At 39.0% G+C, this 20703-nt stretch overlaps 1 protein-coding gene across 3 annotated transcripts in view; it reads left to right on the top strand.

Moving 5' to 3' along the window:
- Window positions 1-10095: 10095 nt before the first annotated feature.
- Window positions 10096-20703, top strand: part of NME8 (NME/NM23 family member 8) — a 41604-nt gene continuing 30996 nt past the window's right edge. For 2 of the 3 annotated variants that reach the window (XM_037010788.2, XM_073239063.1), the window contains exons 1-6: window positions 10096-10327; window positions 10924-10963; window positions 11037-11094; window positions 11278-11384; window positions 14980-15051; window positions 17832-17948. In XM_037010788.2, the coding sequence (XP_036866683.2) occupies window positions 10931-10963; window positions 11037-11094; window positions 11278-11384; window positions 14980-15051; window positions 17832-17948 (387 nt within the window). In that variant the 5' untranslated portion in view covers window positions 10096-10327; window positions 10924-10930. The remainder of the gene's footprint in view (window positions 10328-10923; window positions 10964-11036; window positions 11095-11277; window positions 11385-14979; window positions 15052-17831; window positions 17949-20703) is intronic. The other variant, XM_073239064.1, reaches the window with a different exon arrangement.

Consider the following 20703-nt stretch of genomic DNA (forward strand, 5'->3'; position numbering starts at 1 on the left):
TGGCCTCCAGGGTTTAGAGCAGAAGGTGTCCAGGAAAGCATATGTCTTGCCAGTAGGTTTCAGCCCCATTGTCACTCTTGATTGCACAAGTGTCCTTGTCACTCTTGATTCAGTGAGACCAAAAAATGACAATGGAACATTCTCGGGGTGAAGGGGTTTATACCCAACTTTATTTCCACAGTGGCAGGTCAATCACTAGAATCCCATCTACTCAGAGTGAGTGTGCCTGCAGCAAGCTGGTCTCTGCCCCTGGGTCTCTCCGTCCCCCACAGCTGTCTCAGTCTCTGTCCTGGGTGCTGCCACCGCTCCAGTCTCTGCTCTCCTGTAGCCTTGCAGCCCTGCAGCTGTTCAGCAGCCCAGTGTACTGGGAGGAGCTCTTTATATAGCATCAATAATAATGTAATGCTCATATGTGTGCAGTGAGCAAGCCAACCAGGGCCAGGTGAGAATCCTAGCCATAGGAACTTTCATTTTCTCTACAGCATACATTTTGGGGAATTTTTGGAAATATTTTGGAAAGCATTGAATCACTGCAGGATGTATTTAGAAAAGGGGTTTGAGTCATTTTATTAAATTATAAAAAAAAGTGTGGCCTAAGAAAACCAGAGCAGTTAGTGTCACCATGTTACACATTAAACACACAGCAAAGGTAGTGATGATAATAGCAGTGATGGTAATACCCCCAGAAGGAAACATACTGGCTTGTATATTGTAAGAACTTACTCCATGCCTTTTACTTTTATGGTAGCTGAAATAGACTATATGGATTCAGCCTGCTGAGTACGTGCTTCACTGTTCCTTCTTAGAGATTTCCTTTCCTAGTTTTCTGTTTTTGCCAAAGGCTGTCTCAAAGTCAATTTCTTTTCTTCCTTTTCTTCCTTTTAGTCTCCCTAGTCAAGCTCCAGCTTATTAAATGGTGGCATTTTTAGCAGCTACACGTTAGTCCAGCCTCAGGGCTGCTACCACTGAAAGGACAGGCTGAGGGTAAGGGTGTGAATACACACAGGATGTGCACTTGAGGGTTCCCAAGTCTGAACAGCTAGCAGTCCGTTTGGTTGTAACATCAGTATGGTTCAAACAGGAATTCTTTTAGGCCTCGAATATTCATTGATCATTAGCTCTTGGCCATATGCAGACATCCTGAGCTTTTTAACCTTTCTCTTTTTTTCTCTGGGCCTCTGTGATCATTCCTGTATGTTATTGGTATCTCCATTCCACCTTTGCATGAATCCTTTCAGTATTTCCCTTTGAACGCTTCATTCCAAAACCTTAAGCAAACAATGAATTAGAAATGAAATAACCAACAAGATAATAAAGGAAAATACATCAGACATTGCTGTCAGAAACCTGGCAAACACATTTGTACAGCTTTTGCCCTTGTCAACTGACTTATAATTATTTGCATGTATGTAATTCTCTCTTATACTTCCCACACCTCAGAGCATGAGATACTTGACAACAAGGAATGGGTCTTACCTGATTATCAAGATAATAAAGGAAAATACATCAGACATTGCTGTCAGAAACCTGGCAAACACATTTGTACAGCTTTTGCCCTTGTCAACTGACTTATAATTATTTGCATGTATGTAATTCTCTCTTATACTTCCCACACCTCAGAGCATGAGATACTTGACAACAAGGAATGGGTCTTACCTGATTATATATTTTTAACCCCATCTGCAAATCAAACTATTCTTTAAGCTAGCAAAGAGTGAAATCCAACACCAGGGGTATAGTCCTGTGAAATCTGGAATTCTGTGCTCTAGTAGTAGTTATCCATTCATGAGCCCCTCTGCCCAGAATGGAAGTTGCTCAGATGACACAGAACAAGCCAATGACCTTATAACCCCAGGTTTCTAAGGGGTTTGTACAAGTTTGTCTCAATCTGGGTGATGACAAATGTTGATATAGGGATAAACAGAGTGAATATTATCAAGCTGCTGAGGAGAACGGACCTCAGACATTATCTAAATCAAGGACAAAACTTCTGAGTTAATGATCTACTGATAATTTTATTTTCCTCTCAACCAGTTACTTTGTCACTTGGTAGCGAGTAAATATTTCATAAAATCCAGTACATAAAGGTTTCTATCAAAATCTCCATTTATGAGGAACTACAAGGAAGATAAACTGTCCACCTACTTTGTTAATACTAAACACAGAATTTTCAATGCTTCAGGTTTAGAAAGGGGGTGCCAGCTAGATAGAGTATTCCCAGTTTATACCAGGCCAAGGTCCCATCAGGAAAAGTATGTTCCACACAAATCAAGATAATTCAAGGATAATTCAATGATGGTGACTATTTATATTAAGAAGGAGGCACAGTGCAGGGAAATAGTGCTCCAGGGGTAGGAACAGCAATGCTATCACTATCCCTAGGCCTAAAATGGCAAGGGGAGGGTAGTGTAACATCAGTACAGTTCAAACAGGAATTCTTTTAGGCCTGGAAAGAGGAGTGATGTGCACTGGCTGCTGTGCAAGCAGCTATGGCCTTAAGTCGAGGAATACAATCATCCCAAGGCCATGCTGCAGAACATAAGCCAGTGGAGTGAATACCACAATCTCATTCTTCTCCATCCCTCCAATATTTTTGGTGGTGTTCTCTGTTGGCTGAATTCACCAGAAGCCAGGAGGCAAGGGAGCCTGTTGAGGTAGTTCATACAGGCCAGCTTCTCTGGGCAGAGAGTAGGGTAGAGAAGCATGCAGAAAAACATTGACATAGCCTCATGTAAAAACCATTCCTTACTATGTGTCATTTTAATTTGTCTGATTTTTCTCAAACTATTCAAATTCAGTTAGACAATATCCATCATATTATTGATAAGTTTTCACAAATGCCTAGGGTACCTAACTGGTTTTCTTGGTTTCACTGGATATGGCTGGTAATTGTAGGTCTGCTTTTGTTATGTATCTGTATTCCTATTCTGTTACTGTGTGTATGCAATTTAATTAGTAGTTTGTTAAAACCTATACATGCTTATGTTACTCTATAAGAAGTTATGTCAAAGAAATAATCAATCTTCCCATGTTTTCTTCCATCTGCTACTTCTATAGCTTTTCTTCTTCCTTCCTAATTACAGCCCTTTAGTAGAATTTGTGCCTCATATCGAAAATTACCGAGTATCATAATTCTTCCAAGTGGTAAAGATACCTCAAGACAAATGCTGGGCATAGAAGCCACAGGGCATAAATCTGCAAAGAAGTAAAAAGCTGGCCTTTTCAAAGAATATTGCTTCTCTCTCACTTACCAACTTTACATTTCCCTGTATGGCCCCGGAAGATGACTGGTTAGCCAGAGACGGGTAAGATTCCTCAAGGGAGGAACAACCTAAGACAGGCACAGTCGCAGGGGGGCCATCAGGTGAGAAATTGGGGATCAACAGAGGTGAGGCTTAGAACCTCACCCCACCTGTTTTGAGAGAAATCTTCTGCATCCATGGATGTTTTGTTGCCCTTGTCTAGCTTAGATTAATATTTAGTCTATAGGCAAAGACCTGATCATCTACATTTGCCCTCTTACAGCACTAAATTATGTTTTCTACCTTTATCTTGCATTTACCTACCACTTCAGCATTTCATTAAAAAAAAAAAAACACATTCCTTACTGAAGCAATTGCTCACAGCCCACACTCCTTTGGCAACTATCCTTTCTCTTTCCATATTCGTGTACCCTTAAGTCTCTAGAAAGAGCTACTGATTCTCTTTGCCTCCACTTACTGTCTTGACATTCCCTCCTCAAGTGACTTTACCCAGACAGCTCCACTGAAAACACTCATTTGTTTAGTTCATCTGAGCAACATTTTATTTTACCTTTTTTTTTTTTAATTTGGTCACTGTGTAGCATTTGGCAATACTAACTACCGCTCTTTAACATGGTCTCCTCCTTTGATTTCTGTGACATCACACTCTCATCTCCTACCTCCCTGGCTATTCCTTCTTAACTTCCTTCATGAGTTTCACTTTCTCTATCTGCTCCTAAATGCCGAAGGTCCTAGTGTACCCTCTTGGGCCCTCACTTTCTCAAATGACGCATTTTCCTTGGTCAGATCCTTTACTTCTGTGTCTGTAATATGCTGATTATCTGAAAATCTCCATGTCCTGCCCAGCTACTGCCTTGATACCTCAATTTTATATCCAGCAGTCTCCAGTGTGTTATGTACACCTTCTTTGAGGTGTGCACAATAATCTGTGAGGTCACAGGAAGAAAGAGTTAGATATTTCTAAGTGCATTGATTTTCTTATTTGAAAAATGAGGAAGACATTATGCTTTGTTGATGTTTATTCAGCAGTAGCAATATCCTCAATGGCCCCTTTGTCCTCTCATTTTTGCATTGCACAGGACTTGATCTGTCTCTAGGTCTTTCACTACCACATACATGCAAAGGCAGCATGAAGCTCCCAGTCTGTTGGATGATTCTTATAGGGAGCTGGTCACACATCCCAGCTATGTGCAGCCATTGATCTCCCTTTTCACCCTGAGCTCCAGCAAAATCAGGTGGGACATGTCTACATCCAGTCATTATTCCTAAACAAGGCTCATATGTCTACTCCAAAACAACTCATGGATCCATGGTTACAAAATATCACTTTTTTTACTTAATATATTCCATAGTGTTGGTCAAGAGTCACTGTGGTGCTTCAAATAGCTTGGGAAATAATCACGTCATCAAATCCAGACCATCTAAGAGTAACCATTCCATACATATGTCACATTACATCCAAGCTATCAATTCCATTTAAAAAAACAACAACATGATCTTAAAATGGTAGAATCTTTAAATTCCTTTTATGGGATAGAGAGGTACTACGAAAATATTTTGTTCCATACAGACTTTTACTGGTTATCTCATGGGAAAGTGTTTTATTTAGCAAAAAGAAAGCATTTTAAATTTGAGGACATGTTGTTGTCAGTATTTTGGTAACATATAGTTGAAAAAAATTATCATCATCATCTGCCCCTCCAAGATTAGAGTGATAGTTTAATACAGCAAGAAAATTACTACTTTCTAAAGCAAACTGTGGTAAGGAGATAGAACATACGAAAATTGGTATTTAGAAATGTTTCTGTAATTAACACAATTTTAATGGAGAAAGTGGCCATTATCTACATGAACCTCCTCCAACCTGTATACTTAAAAAGAAATTTAAAAAAGCAAATTTTCTATTCTGTTTTAAAATTTTGTTTTTTTAGATCATTTTTTAAACACCATTTGGCTAATTTGCTAGAAAACCAATTGAAATTTTTTAGGATGATGGACAATTAGAGTAGTTATAACAAAAGTCTGCATAATCTTACATTTAAGATGAGTAAAAATCTTACATATTGGAGGATGAGTATCATGATAGAATATGAAGAACTTCTTTCATTTTAAATGACACCAGAAGGAGGAGTTATTTCCAGCACTGAAATAAATTTAAACTTAGAATAAGACATTTAAATCACTCTAACATGCAATATTAAACCAAGATTTCAAAAATGACCACAACATCTTCAATCAGTTTGCATAAGAATAAATAATGTTAATATTTTGAGGGAGCCATAAATTTCTGACCTAGTAATTAATAAGAAAAAGATATTTTCATTGTTTTAAAGTATATTGTTTACTTAATCAGATTGTGAACTGATTTAACATTGGTTTTTGTGTAAGCTCTATGTTGTACAGAAATTATACCTAACAGGATATAACTTTAAATAATTTTACTTATGTGATGTGTTATCAAGTACTTCTAAGTCTCTTGTGATTGGCTACCCAATGCTTTGTAAAGAACTATGGTTTGATGGCTAACAAGAATGAATTCACTAAGGTCAAGGAATGATTGAATCTAATTGTCTCCGACGTATGCTCATAGATGGCTCTTTAGATGGCTCTTTTGGCTGTTTAATTAAATGTGAATTTTTAGAAATTGTGGGCAATAAAATTAATACATGCTTAGCAATTAGAGGAATTTACAATCCACTTAAGGAAGACAAGACATGTAGTTGAAGCAGTAAGAAGAAAAACAATAATAAATAGATCAGTGTCATATATCAATATAATTAAGTGCTAAGTTGTGAGTGCAACTAGATAAGTTGAGAATTAGAAGAGAAAGGATAAAAAAAGACTATGCTAATAGGGAATCAAAACTGAAATAGAATCACTATAATAATAAGGCTCACTATTTCAAGGATTTTTATGTACTCAGGTCAAAAAGTATGCCTGATCTTAAAGCATAGGAATTGAAATAACAGGGGCTGGGATCACGGATTTTTAATACCAGAATTACAAAGGTTTTTAAGTGGAATAACATGAATGAACATGAATATGTGGGCTTAGTTTTCTCATAGAACCTCAGGTGAGAAGTGCTGTTAGGGTTAAGGGTTTTTGAAATGTACTAGAAGAAGCAAATATTGCCACATGTGATGGTTAAAAAAAAACCCAGAAACAACAGCTCGGTAGTATATCGTCTTAAAGAGGAATTTAGAAATAGTTCCTGTGTTTGAGACACTGTTTGCTGGTTATTACCATTTTTTTTTACAGTGGAGTTGCCACCATTATTCATTGTGAAGAAGAGGATCTTTCCTATAATATTGTAGGAATATACTATATTCTTCTACATAACATTAAGTTCACAACAAATGGAGAAACTTATTTCTGGGCCGCTATGGGAACAAAACTGATAGGAACTGGCAGAGCCTCCTCCAGCTGGATACACCCATAGTCCATCTCTTGAACCCTAGCCCCTTCTGCCAGGCTCCTCGCTGCCTTGGCCAATGTCTGATGGCTCCGCAGCGCCCCTTGTGGCAGTGCTTGTCATAGCTGAATCCCTCGGGGCAATTAAGCAGCTTCTGAGTTTTGAGTCCTCCTTTCCCTCTCACTGGGGGGCTGGGTGCTGCTTCTACCTTCCCACTTCTCCTTGCAGCTGCGACTGCCACCTCCTCAGGGGCGCATTTGCCGCCATGGCCATCATCACGCAATGGCCTGCCCCTCCTCGCAGGACAAGATGTATTCCTGGGTTGGAGTTGTCTGCCCCAGCCCTACATGCTATACTGGACTCAGGAACGTAATACCAAAGGCTTTTATTTGAAGGAAGAATGTTCGTTGTCATGAACCATCAAATTTTCTTCCTTCTCCTCCTCCTCCTACTGCTTTTAAGGCTCTTTTGCTATGCCCTTTCCCCCCAATCTGGATGACATATCCCACTCCTAGGAAAATCTTCCAAGCTGGGACTGTAATCTGGTTCTTTGGGGAGTTCCATTTTGAGATCCTGACTCAAATCAAGTCCTAAATTCACTTCTAGGGGTTGTTAAATTTAGACTACAACACAAGAAAACTTTTTTGGGCCACTGTGCTATCACAGATAAGAAAGTTATTGGAAAATAATTTAGAAAGGCAGAAAAATTGGCTATGGTATATGGACACTGTATCAGATACTAATGAAAACAATGTCATGCTGGGATCCTTGGGGGCTACAGTAGAGGGAATAGTGGAGTTAGTAGCAGAGAACAGGAGAGAGGACCCTGCTCTATGCTGAGACTAATTTTGGAGGGACTATTGCTGCTACACATAGTTGATGTATGACAACACTTTGGGACTCATGTTGCATTCCCAGGAGCTTCTAGGAAAGGGCCTTTGACTCTAAAGTCACAGAAGCTTCTGATTTGGAGCCTTTAAGGCTCTGCTGAGAGTGTGTCTGAGACAGAGCAGGAAAAACTGTCATGATTGATTAGTGATGTCTGCTACTGAAGTGGGAGAGTAATGGGTGGCTCATGTACCACCCATTTATCAGCTTTGCCCTATAACATGCTATCTGGCTATATTATCAGGCTGTCTTCCATTCCTGAGCAGAGACCTCTTAAAGATGGGAAAGACTGAGTTTTAGGATCACTTGGAAAGCTGTGAGTCACAGAGCTTCATGCATTTTCCAAACAGGGGTACCATTTTAGAACTAAGGTGGAGGATGAAGGACAACAGGAAAGACAATCCTGAGTCCCAGAATATGAATTTAGAGCTCTTTGTATATCTAATTCTCCAGATCACTATTAGTCCTCAAATGAGCAAGGGCATGAGCGCTTCAGAATGTTGGCAGTAGAGTGTGATCAGAGATGCTTGTCTGATTTCATAGCGAGCTAGCTGCTTCACAACGGCTACCACAGAAATACATACTGCTACCTTATGGAGTTCTTGAGAAGTTGCCCTTAAACATTAATTCATATGAAATTCAAATAGTGTAAACAATAAATAATGTTATGAGGTGTTTATAATTATATGCAAAAGAACAATTTACATATATGCTTCAGGCAGAATATATTAAAATTAAGAGTTTTGATTTAGACTTCACTGAAGAAATTAAAATAATAGGAGCAAGAGAGAAAATCCTCAGAATTCTTAAAAATTTTAGTATTTAGGAATTAGGGGTGTTTCAAAAATAGGATCCAAGAACTTCTGCAAAATTCTTGTTGGAAAACTCAACTTTGGTTATCTAAGTTAACTGAGAAAATTTGAAGGAAGTTTGATTTTTAAGCAAAGTTAAGACTCATAAAGCCATAGGGGAAGCAATAACCATAGGGAAGACATGGTTGAAATGGGAAGTTATCTGATTAATTTCCAGCCAATGTGGCTGAGCAAGCTGGAACAGAAAGATGTGCTGTCTAGGCCTAAACATGTGGTACTATTAAATAAATTAATTCAAAATATTTTTATTTCAACAATTTTCAATTTAGGTGAAAAACTAAGAGAAAGAAATATCTAGGAAGGAGAAGCAAAACAGGAAATTGAAGTCCTAGGGGGTTAGCATGACTGATACAGAAAGGATTCATTGGGATATTAGAAAAAGAAATCCAGCCTTAACAGGCAGGCCTGGTCTTCAGAGATCTACATCCTCCTATGTCCACACTCTCTGGGTTGAGAGTCCAGGGTTCAGCTTGCATATTCACAGTTAGCTGTGGCTACATATAAACTGTTGGAAATGAAGATGGGTTATGGGCTATACACATAGGAGCAAAGATGCTTGCCATCCTTAGGAATTCTATGTGGATGCAAAGTCATTGATGGGAAATTCAGGTCCCAGAATTGTCCTATCCATAGATTCAGATTTTTTCAGCAAAGTGAAATAGGAAGTCTCAGCTGAAAAATTAACATAGAACTTGACTGTTACCCTTGATATTGATGGGGCCACCCAGAGGCATGTAGGACACCACTATGCAGCTATGCTTCCACAGGCCTGGCACAGGGGCTCACAAGAAAAGCAGTCCCTCTTGACTATTAGCTGTGAGTCCGAAGTTAACAAACACCACAAGAAAAGGGATCCTCACAGATCTTGTCTAATAAGAATAAGAGAAAATAGAGCAAACTGAGAAAGATGTTAAGACAAGTGTAAAGGATAGAAATTATATGGCAAGAAAAGAAGAGGATGTTAAAAAATATTCCCGATACAATTCTACAAATGACATGACGAAATGAAAAGACACACACACACATCAAGATTATAAAAGAAAGATGGTTCAGAGAAACTGAGATTGGAAGAAGATTAAGGAGACACGACAACTACATGCAATGTGGAACTTCGGATTGGATCCTGGACCAGAAAAAGGACATTCGTGGAAAAACAGATTTGTATGGGATCTATAAAGTAGTCAAATATTGTACCCGTGTTGATATCCTGGCTTCGATGATAATGGCACTATGGATATTAAAGATTTCAACTTTAGGGGAAGCTCTGTGTATTATTTTCTTTAAGTCTAAAATTATTTCTAAATGATTAGAAGAAGAACCACCCCCAATCGCAGGGCAGGTGCAGGAGAAGCTGGGAGGCCGGCTGGGGCTGGGCAGCAGAGCGCCTCTACTCCAGTGTGAGGCGTGTCCACGTTACCCAGAGAACCGAGGCGGGCGCTGGAAGGAGTCCTGCCCCGAGCAGGTGCATCCCGGAGGCCCAGCGGAGCTGCTGGGGGCACTGGGGCGGGAGGAGGCGGCTGGCGCAGGGTAGCATCTTTCAGGGGAGCAGTTCTGGGCTGTGCCTTCGGCGTGGGGCGCCCGGCCGCAGAGCCCTCGCTGGGTCCCCGCCTCCGGGCCTGCCGCTGGGCGGGGCCTCGGGCGCGGTCGGGTGGGGAGGCGGGGCTCGCGCGCGGCCGGAGGAGCGGCGGGGACGTTGGCGCCTGGAGCGCTCTGCCCGGGCCCCTGGCGACCACGTCCTCCCCTTGGTCTCCCTCGGCGCCCAGGTGCTCTGACGAGGCGCAGCTCCCGGCGCAAGGCCCCCAAGGCCTCGCAGGCGGCGCCTGAGATGCTCAGGACTGCCCGTCCCTGGCCTGTCACCGTCCCGGTCTAGCCCAGAGGAGGATCTGTTCTGTGTAAGGCGGGCTGGAGAACCCGGCACCTTCGCCGGGATGGAGCCCTGTTCGGGGCCCCTCCTTTGTTGCTCTCACACACGCCGTCAGACCCACAAGGAAACGGCCTCACACCATCGAATAGGGCAGATGAGGGCGTTGGGGCCTCGTGGATTTAACCCGTGGGCCGTTTATGTTGCGCTGCGGACACTGGTGGCCTCCTCCTAAAAATACAGTCTCCTTGGGAAGGGAGGAACCCAAGAAAGATCCACGAGCATACTTATAGACAACATGTGTGCAAATCGAAATAGAGCACTGCATAATGCTTTTGGGAAACAAACGAAGCTATTTTAAGAAACTACTTCCTCACATTCCTACCTTGAGTCAGGATTATTGGGAGAGTGAGATGGCGTGGCTGCTGTCCGCATTTAGCACAGAGCCCAGTATGAAGACGCCTTCAGTAATTGGCTCCTCTGAACCAGGGGAGCCACAATCCAACGTTTGCTGAAGGAAAATTTGTAGGATACGTTCAGATGCTGCTTGAATGTATAAAGAGATTATTATTTAAATTCCCTCTTAAATGTTTTCTGTTTTTCTTCCTTTCCTTTTTCTTGTGATAGTGGAAAAATGGCAAGCAAAAAGCGAGAAATCCAGTTACAGGTGGGCATGACGTATCAATTCTTTACCTGGTGCGCTGGCACTTGAAGACCCTTTACAGTGCCTTCCTTTGCAGGCAGTCATCAATAATCAAAGGCTGTGGGATGAGATGTTGCAGAACAAAGGCCTAACAGGTACTGGGGCTCCGCCCACCCTTGTCCAGCTCAGGGCATCTCATGGCACTCCAGCACAGAGCGTGGCTCCCACTTCCAGCGTAAAACCCGCTATGTCTATGCTCTTGCCACTGCCCCAGCGTTGGGATAAGCTGCCATTCTAGATTCTTTGACTGTTTTCCCATAAATATTATCATCTTCTAGTGATTGATGTTTACCAAGCCTGGTGTGGACCTTGCAAAGCAATGCAGACTTTATTCAGAAAATTGAAAAATGAGGTGAACGAAGATGAAATTCTCCATTTTGTTGTAGTAAGGATTTCATTCCCATTAAACTATTATTTTCTGTTACTTTAAGTGTTTATTCTCTTTAACGATTGTCTTAATTTAAACAACCTGTCAAGTCCAAGATAAACAATGTTTACTTGACAGTTTTACTATATATTTAGTTCTACCAGACCTGAGAAGGAATGTGATTTTATCCCCTTCCTATAATGGTGAAGTTGTTTACCAATGGCTGTGAACATTAGAAAAGTATATAAATGGATGTATGTCTACTTGACCTGTTTCTTTTAACCTGACCATCTGTTCAATGTGTCTCTTAGAATAAGGATGAATGCTGTTTACCAGATAGGATTAGGTAGGACTCTGGGCAATTATGCAGTTACCGATTTTCCAGTAATTGTGATTCCCATCCCCACCCCCACCCCCAACTTACTTGTCTTCCAAATGTGACAAGGGATTAAAATATTACAGCCAAATTCATTGGATTTCATTGTATTGATTATCCAATTTATCTATGTTAAATTAGCAACTGTTTAGAACTTTATTGTCTAGTATGGTGGCCTTAGGCACAAGTGGCTGTTGAGTATTTGAAATATGGCTAGTACAAATGAGGAATGGAATTTTTAATTTTAATTAATTTAAATTAAAAAACTGATAATTCATCATTATAAAGCTATTAAAGTTATTTGAGACGATTTGGGCATGTGAATCCACTTTTTTGACTATAAATTTTAAGAAATCTAATTGAAGATTAATTATTTCTGATTATAATTTAGCCTACAAATTGAGATGTACTCTAAGTATAAAATCCACAGTAGATTTTGAAGACTTAGTATGAAAAAAAGAATGTGAACTATCTCAACAATTTTCTACCTTGATTACGTGTTGAAATGACAATATTTTGGATATCTTGGATTAAGTTAAAAATATTTTAATGGTATTTTCAGCTTTTTCTTTTTAGTTTTTAAAGGTGGTTACTAGAGAATAAAAAATATATATATTTGGTTCACATTTTATTTCTACTGGACAGAAACACATGCAAAACAACTAGACCTAAGATGCAGAAGCAGATAACTGATTGCCTATTTTTACTCCTTATATTCACACATAATCTCTGATATAGACATGAACCATTGTATGTTCTCCTGTACACAAGATTTCGGTGACCCTTCCCAACCCAGACATTGGGAAAAAATTTGTTTACTGACCTTAACTTTTGTTTGACTATCCATCCCCTTCTGAAGATACATTCTTTATAGGACTTCTTTTTCTTAGTTCAGGGTTACAAACAAGCAGTCTAAAGCTGCTTAGAAACTCACCTCTTCTTATTATTTGTCTTCGAGAGAGTGGGTGGTTATATACAATCATTACATCTTTTTGTCCAGAGGCTGACATTGTCTTCTGGAATGAGGGTCTTGCAGTTTTTTAAAGGGCAGCATTTGATAACAATCTGCTTCACTCTGAAAAGTCAGAAATATCTGAATGGAGATGGGATATGATTCGAGATTTGATCCTTGGCAGGGAGGAAGAACTAAGTTCAGACCACAGAGAGTGGGGCCTAAAGGGGATTAGCACATGCAGTTGACAAGGGGTTGGTAAAAAAAGTTAAAAAACCACATCAGAAAGATCTAACAGCTGGCAAATGAATCACAGAGTTCAAGGGTCAGAAGTTCTTGTGAGTCCTGGCAGTTGGCATTAGGGAAGTTTGTCTCAAAGTGGTAGGGTGCAAGTGCCTGGGCTGGGGATCAGGGGAACTCCGGGGTCTAAAAGGAAAGCGGGGTCAGTGGGGAGAGACTAAAGAAGGAGACCCCCTGCTCACCTGTCATGCTATCTGGAAGGGAACTTGGGCATAAGAAAGGAAGCAAAGCAAGAAGTCCCTAGACACTGAGGACCTGTGACTTGATGCTCTGTCCCCATGTGGTTTAGAGTCATTAAATGCCTCCTTGTTTATAGAGTCTGAGCAGCAAAAAACCTGGGCTATGTGTGTGGGTTGCACACAGTGATGGAGGCTGAGGTGCAGGCTGAGAAGTGGATGTGGAGAGAATTAGACCACAGAGATTGTTGGGTTCCCACTTTTTTCACAGCTCAGAGCTGTGTGAGGAGGCAAGTCTTACCAGTGCTTCTCCCAGTGCCAGAGGCTTCTGGCTGTGTCCTCCCAGTGGTACCCCAACCAAGCAGAATTCCTCAACCGACTTCACAGGGAGTCAGTTCTCTTACTACATCTGTCCCACTGGGAAGTGTTGGTAAATTCTTTCCAAAGTATATCCTATTTATAACACCGGTATCTGTTGAATTTTAACAGAAACAAAATTTGTGAGTTTTCCCTGAGTGGTTTTTTTTCCTCTGTTATGTGTAAATTAAGCACACTCAACAGTAGTGCATTCATATAGATTAATGCTGTTTTTCTGCTATGACCTGCTTATAAAAGGTGAAAATATTTAGTACAGTGGCCAATCCTTCACTGGGTGCAATGAAGGGCGCCCTCTACTGGATATTTGACTTTCTGCAGTTAACCCAGGAAAGGGGCCCTTTCCTGAACTTGTAAATTTAAGACCAGAATGAAAACCTATGAGGCTGATTTACATATTGAAATCCCCCTAAGTGGAATGGTCAATATAAGTTTTCTGTTATGTGCTCTTTTAAAAGACTTGAAGACTTGTACTAACATTCTACTTATAACTTACAAAAACTCAGCAAATATTATTTATTGTAGTTTTTATATTATTAAATACTTTAATTGTTGATACTTTATTACATACATTCTAATGATGATACCTAGACTTCTTTTAAATGTAATCTTTGACTTCTGTCCTTTAATAATTTAGATGACTTCCTTTTAGTCTTCTCCCTTTTTTTTGAAAGCAGAACCGTCTTAAAAAAAAAAAGGAAAGAAAAGAAAATTTGATAGAATCCAGTATGTTAAGAAAAGATTACAACCTCTGAGGGCTGATGGCTTGGTTTCCACATTGTTATTTGATATATAGTTGTTTTTAATCAATGTAGGACAACTTGAATCTATCACAAAAATTTAAGAAAATTGCAAACATAAAATAAAATACAATTTATTTATAAAATAAAAATCAAAGATTTGGACATTTGACAACAATTCATTCAAGGAGCACTCAGTGAGTCCCTGTTCTACGCATGGCCCTGTGACTGATGCAGGGGGCGGGGTGACGTGCAAAGATGAACATGAACTCTCATCTACCCGTGCAAATAGCTCTCCTTGCAACAGAGGAAATGAGATAGGCTCATCTAACAGTAGTGCAGTGTTGCAAGGGACACCAGGGGCCCGGAGAAAGGGGCAGTGCTTTGTGGAGTAGGAGAAGATTTGCAGCAGGAAGGGGGAAGACAAGAGTTCTTGGATACTTGAGCTGGGTTGGAAAAGGAAGGGCAAAGAGCAGGTCAGGAGGGAGGAAAGCATGGTGGTACATAGTAAACCCTTACAAGGAGATGAGTTTAGCAACAGTTTGAGCCATAAAGATGAAAAGTAAGAAGTAAGGTTGAGGCCAGATGAGGCAGGACCTGCCAGTATTTGAGCCTTAAAATGCCTGTATCATACTCAGAAAACAAATGACTTGGGTATAGTTTCCTTTATTATTAAATGACAATTTTTTTTCAGGCAGAAGCTGACAGCATTGTGACTTTGCAGCCATTTAGAGATAAATGTGAGCCTGTTTTTCTCTTCAGTGTCGTAAGTATATTGTTTCAAATGTATAATCAGATTCCAATTTACAGTTAAAAAGTATGTAGCATTGTAAAACTACTATGTTTTTTGGTGATAATTTGATAGTTGTAGGTTTTTCTTGCTTTATCTTTGTCTACTAATACATGTCATAACTTAACTTCTAAGACTCAAAACATACCTCAGACCTCATAATGGGCTGAGGAAATTAAATTACCACACACTGAGTTGATCAAGGAAAAGAAAAATAAGATGGCATTTACCTTTCCTAAGGAAACAATCAGAGATTTATGTGATGCATTATTTTTTTCATTTAAGTGTATTTACTTATTTTTGTGAAATGCAGAAATTTTAGTGTACAGCTTAATGAATTTTGGCATGCATATACACTCATGTAACCATCATCTAGATCAAGATAGCGAACATTTTAATTTTTTTCTCTTTTTTCAGCTTTTTGGCCCTTCTTTGCACTTCCTCTCCTGTGGCAACCGACAGGCTGTTCTCTGTGTCTATGGGTCTATTTTTGTTTTATTTGTTTGGTTTTTTAGATTCCACATATAAGTGTAATCATACAGTATTTGTCATTCTTGGTCTGACATACTTCACTTGGCATAATACCCTCTAGGTCCATGTAAGATGAATCATTTTTTGCAGGACTGAAAAATTGGAAATTTCTTAGATACCCAGTAGTAGAGAATTGGTTATAAATATTCATGTATATCAATACAAGGAAATATCCATATGATCACTATTTTGTATTATATATGCTCTTATCTCTGTACTGACAAATGCATAGAAGACAGGAAGATCATTCACCAAATTGTTCATAGTAGTTTTCTATATATGGAAGAAGGATGCATAATTTAAGTTTTCTACTTTCTACTTTTCTATTTTTCCCAAATATTCTGTGATGAACACACAACTTTAATAATCAGAAAAACATAAGTGCCATTTTCTAAAAGGAGAGTATTTAGGCACTAAATTGTGTGACACGAAGTCTAGCTGTGACACAACTGAAGAAACAGGACAGTAAGGAAAACCTTCGCAGAGGGAGCTTGGTCTATCCCTATGCTGTGGGACAGTTCATCATTTTTTTTAATATTAGAAATAATGATTTTAAAACACTTATTGGCTCCAACTTTTGCCCCTGTTAAATAATACCCTTCCAACTATATCCATACCAAGGAACTGAATTTAAAAAATTACATTGCTGTAAGTTGGAGTTGTAGAATTTGATGATTTAGATGAGAGGTCAGCCAGCATTTGCTGTAAAGGGCTAGATAAGTATTTTCAGCTTTGCTGAAATACACTTTCTGTAGTGGGTCATGGTTTTCTGACCCCTGGCCTAGACATAGTTTAGGGAACCAGGATGAGTAACTGCGCAGAGGCCGAGATGGGCTTGGTAGGCTAACAGAACAAGGAGGGGGCTCTAGCAGCAGTGGCAGGGCATGTGGTTGAGGAAGAAAGACTGGGCAGGTGGACACTCTGGGATGGTCATCGCCTGTCAGTCTGCTCAGGTTTGATCCGTAGACCCATGCCCGCTCTCCTTAAATTGACCATCTAGTCCCCAGTGTCTTACCTGCAATCAATGTCTAAAGTTTAAGTCCATTCTTCCTCCCTGCCATGCATGGCCCTCCTTCTAATGCTTCAGAATTTTCTTTTCCTGATGGTTCAATTCTTCCTCTCTTTCAAACCCTTTCACTCTGCAGCATCTGGAACTGATGGAAGTACCAGTATGATGAAATATCCTTAACCCAGTATCCTTAACCACATCTTTGAGCTTTTGCTCCACCCCCTTGGCTTTCCTTAAATATGACTCCTAACTTAGGACATTTTTCTCTGCAGCCCGGAGTGGTGACTGTTTTCTTGGATTATGTTTTTTGAGGTCATCAGTTGAACTGACGTTCCCTTTACTCTTCTTACTTCAATAACTTTTTTTTTTCTTGCTAATTAGAGATCCACTCTTTTCAGCTAACCTCCTTCCCTACCCCTCACTGCTGTCATTTACTCGTTTTCAGATAGATGCTGAAGACCTTGGCACGTGGCTCAAACTCTTCCTTTCAAGCCCTTTACCATACCAGGTGTCCCCTCACTCTGGCCTTGTTTGCCGTATTCCCTTCAGCCTTAGGACCTTTGCATCTTTGCTCCTTTTGCCTCGAATGCTCTTCCTCGATTTTCCTAGTTATCTCTTACCCGTCTTTCAGATTTTCAACCCAGATTCCCTTCCTGATGTTGGTAAGTACCTTTGGTGGTCTCCTTGACCAGGACAGTCCTGTGGATGCTCTCAGGGCTTTGTGTTTCTCTTTGTGAAACCTATCGTGGTTGGTTTTTCACATGTGTTTGTCCATGGGTTGTCTCGTTTTTGTTTTGTTTTCTGTATTTTAATCACGTCAGGTACCAGGCCTATTATTCCATACCACCACGCTTGGTACTATGCCCATAAACAGACTTCTGGCAAGTATGTGTTGACAGACAGACAAAAGGGCATAGTGTTGAGCATAATTAGAGAAGGCAGTGTTGGGAGGGCCATTCAGAGCCGTTAAAATATAATGTAGGGATGCCTTGCCTTTGGTCATGGGAGGACAAATTGGAATATATAGAACTTGAAGATCTGGGTTCACCAAATCAATGTATACTTTCACATCACTAGTGCCTTATTTTAAAAGAGCTAATAATAATAGCTGAAAGTATTGTTGGGGGCATGGGGCAGGGTGGGATGACTTAGTCCTGTTGAAGTCTTAACTTACCCTGAAAATGAAAGTTCCTTCATTCTTTCTTTTCCCCCAAAGGATGGCAAAATTATTGCAAAAATTAAAGGTGCGAATGTACCACTTGTTAATCAAAAAGTTATTAGCTTGATCAATGAGGAGAAGAAAATTGCAGCAGGTGAAATGGATCGCCCTCAGGTAATACTTTGGATTCCTACGTTAAAGAAAAAATTACATCTGTTTTGTTGTTTTCCTAAAGCATTTTACCTAACTTTATAACCATCTAGATGTCTCAATGGTGTAAACTTTCTAGGAAGTGTTTTGGCAATTTGAATCAAAGGCCTTTAAAAACATATAAATTATATTATTTGAATAATTGTACTCTAATAATTTTCCCTAAGAAAATAATGAGACAAAAATAGAAAAGGATGTTTATTGCAGTGTTGTCCATGTTTTTAAAAATGTAGACTCAACCTAAATGTCCAGCAACAGTGAATAGATTACCTAAAATGTCTGTGGTTTATACAAATCCATGCAATGGAATATTATCCAGTGATAATATTCTAGTGTTCTAGCTCTGATATAGAACGAGGGACAAGATTAAGAAAAGAATACACTCTAAGAGGATACTTGGAATAAGATCCTGTGTGTGTGAAGTGTATTACCTGTATAATAAGATATGAAATACTTGAAAATTAAGAAATGATACATAAAGCATTTGCAGGTATGAACAAAGTAGCTTAAGAAAACAAGCCACACAAAGTGATCAGAATATAGGCAGATAAATAGAAGCAACTGGCACTATTGAAATACACACACACACACACACACACACACACACACACACACACACACACACCAAACAAATAACAACAAAAAGAAAAAGCATGAATTTAAGAAACAAAGTGGAGACAAGCCAAGAAATATTGAAAAAAGAGAAATAATGAAAGTATAGGCTCAAGTTTGCATAAGTACTTGCTATAAAAAGTGTCAGTTTAAACCAGGATAGGATAAAAATTCAATTAGCAGGTTTAGCAATATGGGCTATTTGTGTAAGAAAACTGTATTGTTTCTTCATATCATATATGTAAATAAATTACAGATGAATTAAAGAGCTGAATATGAAAAAACAAAGCATAAAAGTATTAGAAGAAAATATTGGCAAACATATTGTTACAGGTTGAGGAAGGCCTTGTAAGCATAACACGAAACAGAGATATCAAATGAGAAAAAATTGATAGATTTGATTATTTCAAACTTTGAAGTATACCCTAAAATGTAGGAGGAAAGCAGTAAACTGGGAAAAATTCTTGCACTATGTGTCAATGTGATAATATCCAAAGTGTGTACAAAGTATTTTATGAACCTGTAGAAAAAAATGAACATTTTGATGGAAACTGACAAATGACAAATATGGGGAATTTACATTTATAATAGGGATTTTTCTCATCCAAGGACATTTTTCTTTACTTTTTCAGGTTTTCTTGTTTTTTAGGGAATTGATTCCATTTTCTTCTGTCTCCTTCTCTCTTTCTGCTCCTCCTGCTTCTTTTTGAAAATTATAAACACTAAGAATTATTGAGGACTTACTGTTTGCTAAGATTTTCAAACAAATGTCCTTATTTAATACTTACAGAAATCTTTTTCCTTACCAGTTTTTTTGAGATTATATTAACAAATAATATTGTATTAATTTAAAGAATAGAATAATGATCTGATACATGTGTATATTGTAAATGCTTACTACACTAAGTTCAGTTTACATTTTTCACCTCACATAGTTATATTTTTATCTTGTGATGGGAACTTTTAAATCGAATCTCTTAGCAACTTTCCAATATACAATGCAGTATTGTTAACTATAGTCACCATGCTGTACATTCCATCCTCATAACTTATTTATCTTACAACTGGAAGTTTGTATCTTTCGAGCACCTTCACCCAATTCCCTGACTTCCACCACTTATGGCAACCATCATTCTGTTCCCTGTATCTGCAGGTTCATTTTTTTTATATTCCAAGTATAAGTGAAATCATACAGTATTGGTCTTTCTCTGTCTGACTTACTTCACTTAGCATAATCCCTTCAAGGCCTATCCATGTTGTCTCCAATGGCAAGATTTCATTCTTGGTAATAGATGGATAATATAACATTATATGTATTTTTTGAATATCCCATTTTCTTTATTCATTTATCTGCCGCTGGACACTGAAGTTGTTTCTATATCTTGGCTATTGTAAATAAGGCAGCAGTGAACATGGGAGGGCAGACAACTTAGAGGTGGTGAGTTCATAACTGGTCATAGTGGTGTCTTAAGCTGCTTTGTATTTCTGTAATACTGGTTGCAATGTCTCCTCTTTCACTTCTAATTTTATTTACTTGAGTCTTCTCTCTTTTCTTCTGCATCCAGCTAAAAGTTTATCTAGTTTATTTTTCAAAACACCAGCTTTCCATGGTCTTTTATCTATTTTATTTATTTATGCTGTGATCTTTGTTATTTCCTTCCTCTACTAACATTGGCTTCATTTGTTTCCTTTTTTGGGTTTCTTGAAATGTAGTTAGGTTGCTTATTTGAGATCTTTCTTTTTTCTTAATGCTACCCTTCTATGAGCTCTTTTGTTGCATAAGCATGCTACATTTCCATTTTTATTTGTTTCAAGGTAGTTCTTAATTTTTTTTTTGATTCATTGGTTGTTTGGTGGTATGGTGTTTAATCTCTACATATTTGTGAATTTTCCAGTTCTTGTGTTTGATTTCTAGTTTTCTACCATTGTGGTTGGAAAAGATGTTTGATGTGGTCTAACATATAATGTGTCCTGTGAATGTTTTATGTGCCCTTGAGAAGAATGGTGCTTTTGGATAGAATGTTCTGTAAATGTCTGTTAAGCCCATTTGGTCTAACATGTAGTTTAAGTCCAAGGTTTCCTTATTGGTTTTCTGTCTGGATAGCTT

The sequence above is a fragment of the Manis javanica genome, chromosome 6 (genome assembly GCF_040802235.1).
Source record: "Manis javanica isolate MJ-LG chromosome 6, MJ_LKY, whole genome shotgun sequence".
Lineage (NCBI taxonomy): Eukaryota > Metazoa > Chordata > Mammalia > Pholidota > Manidae > Manis > Manis javanica.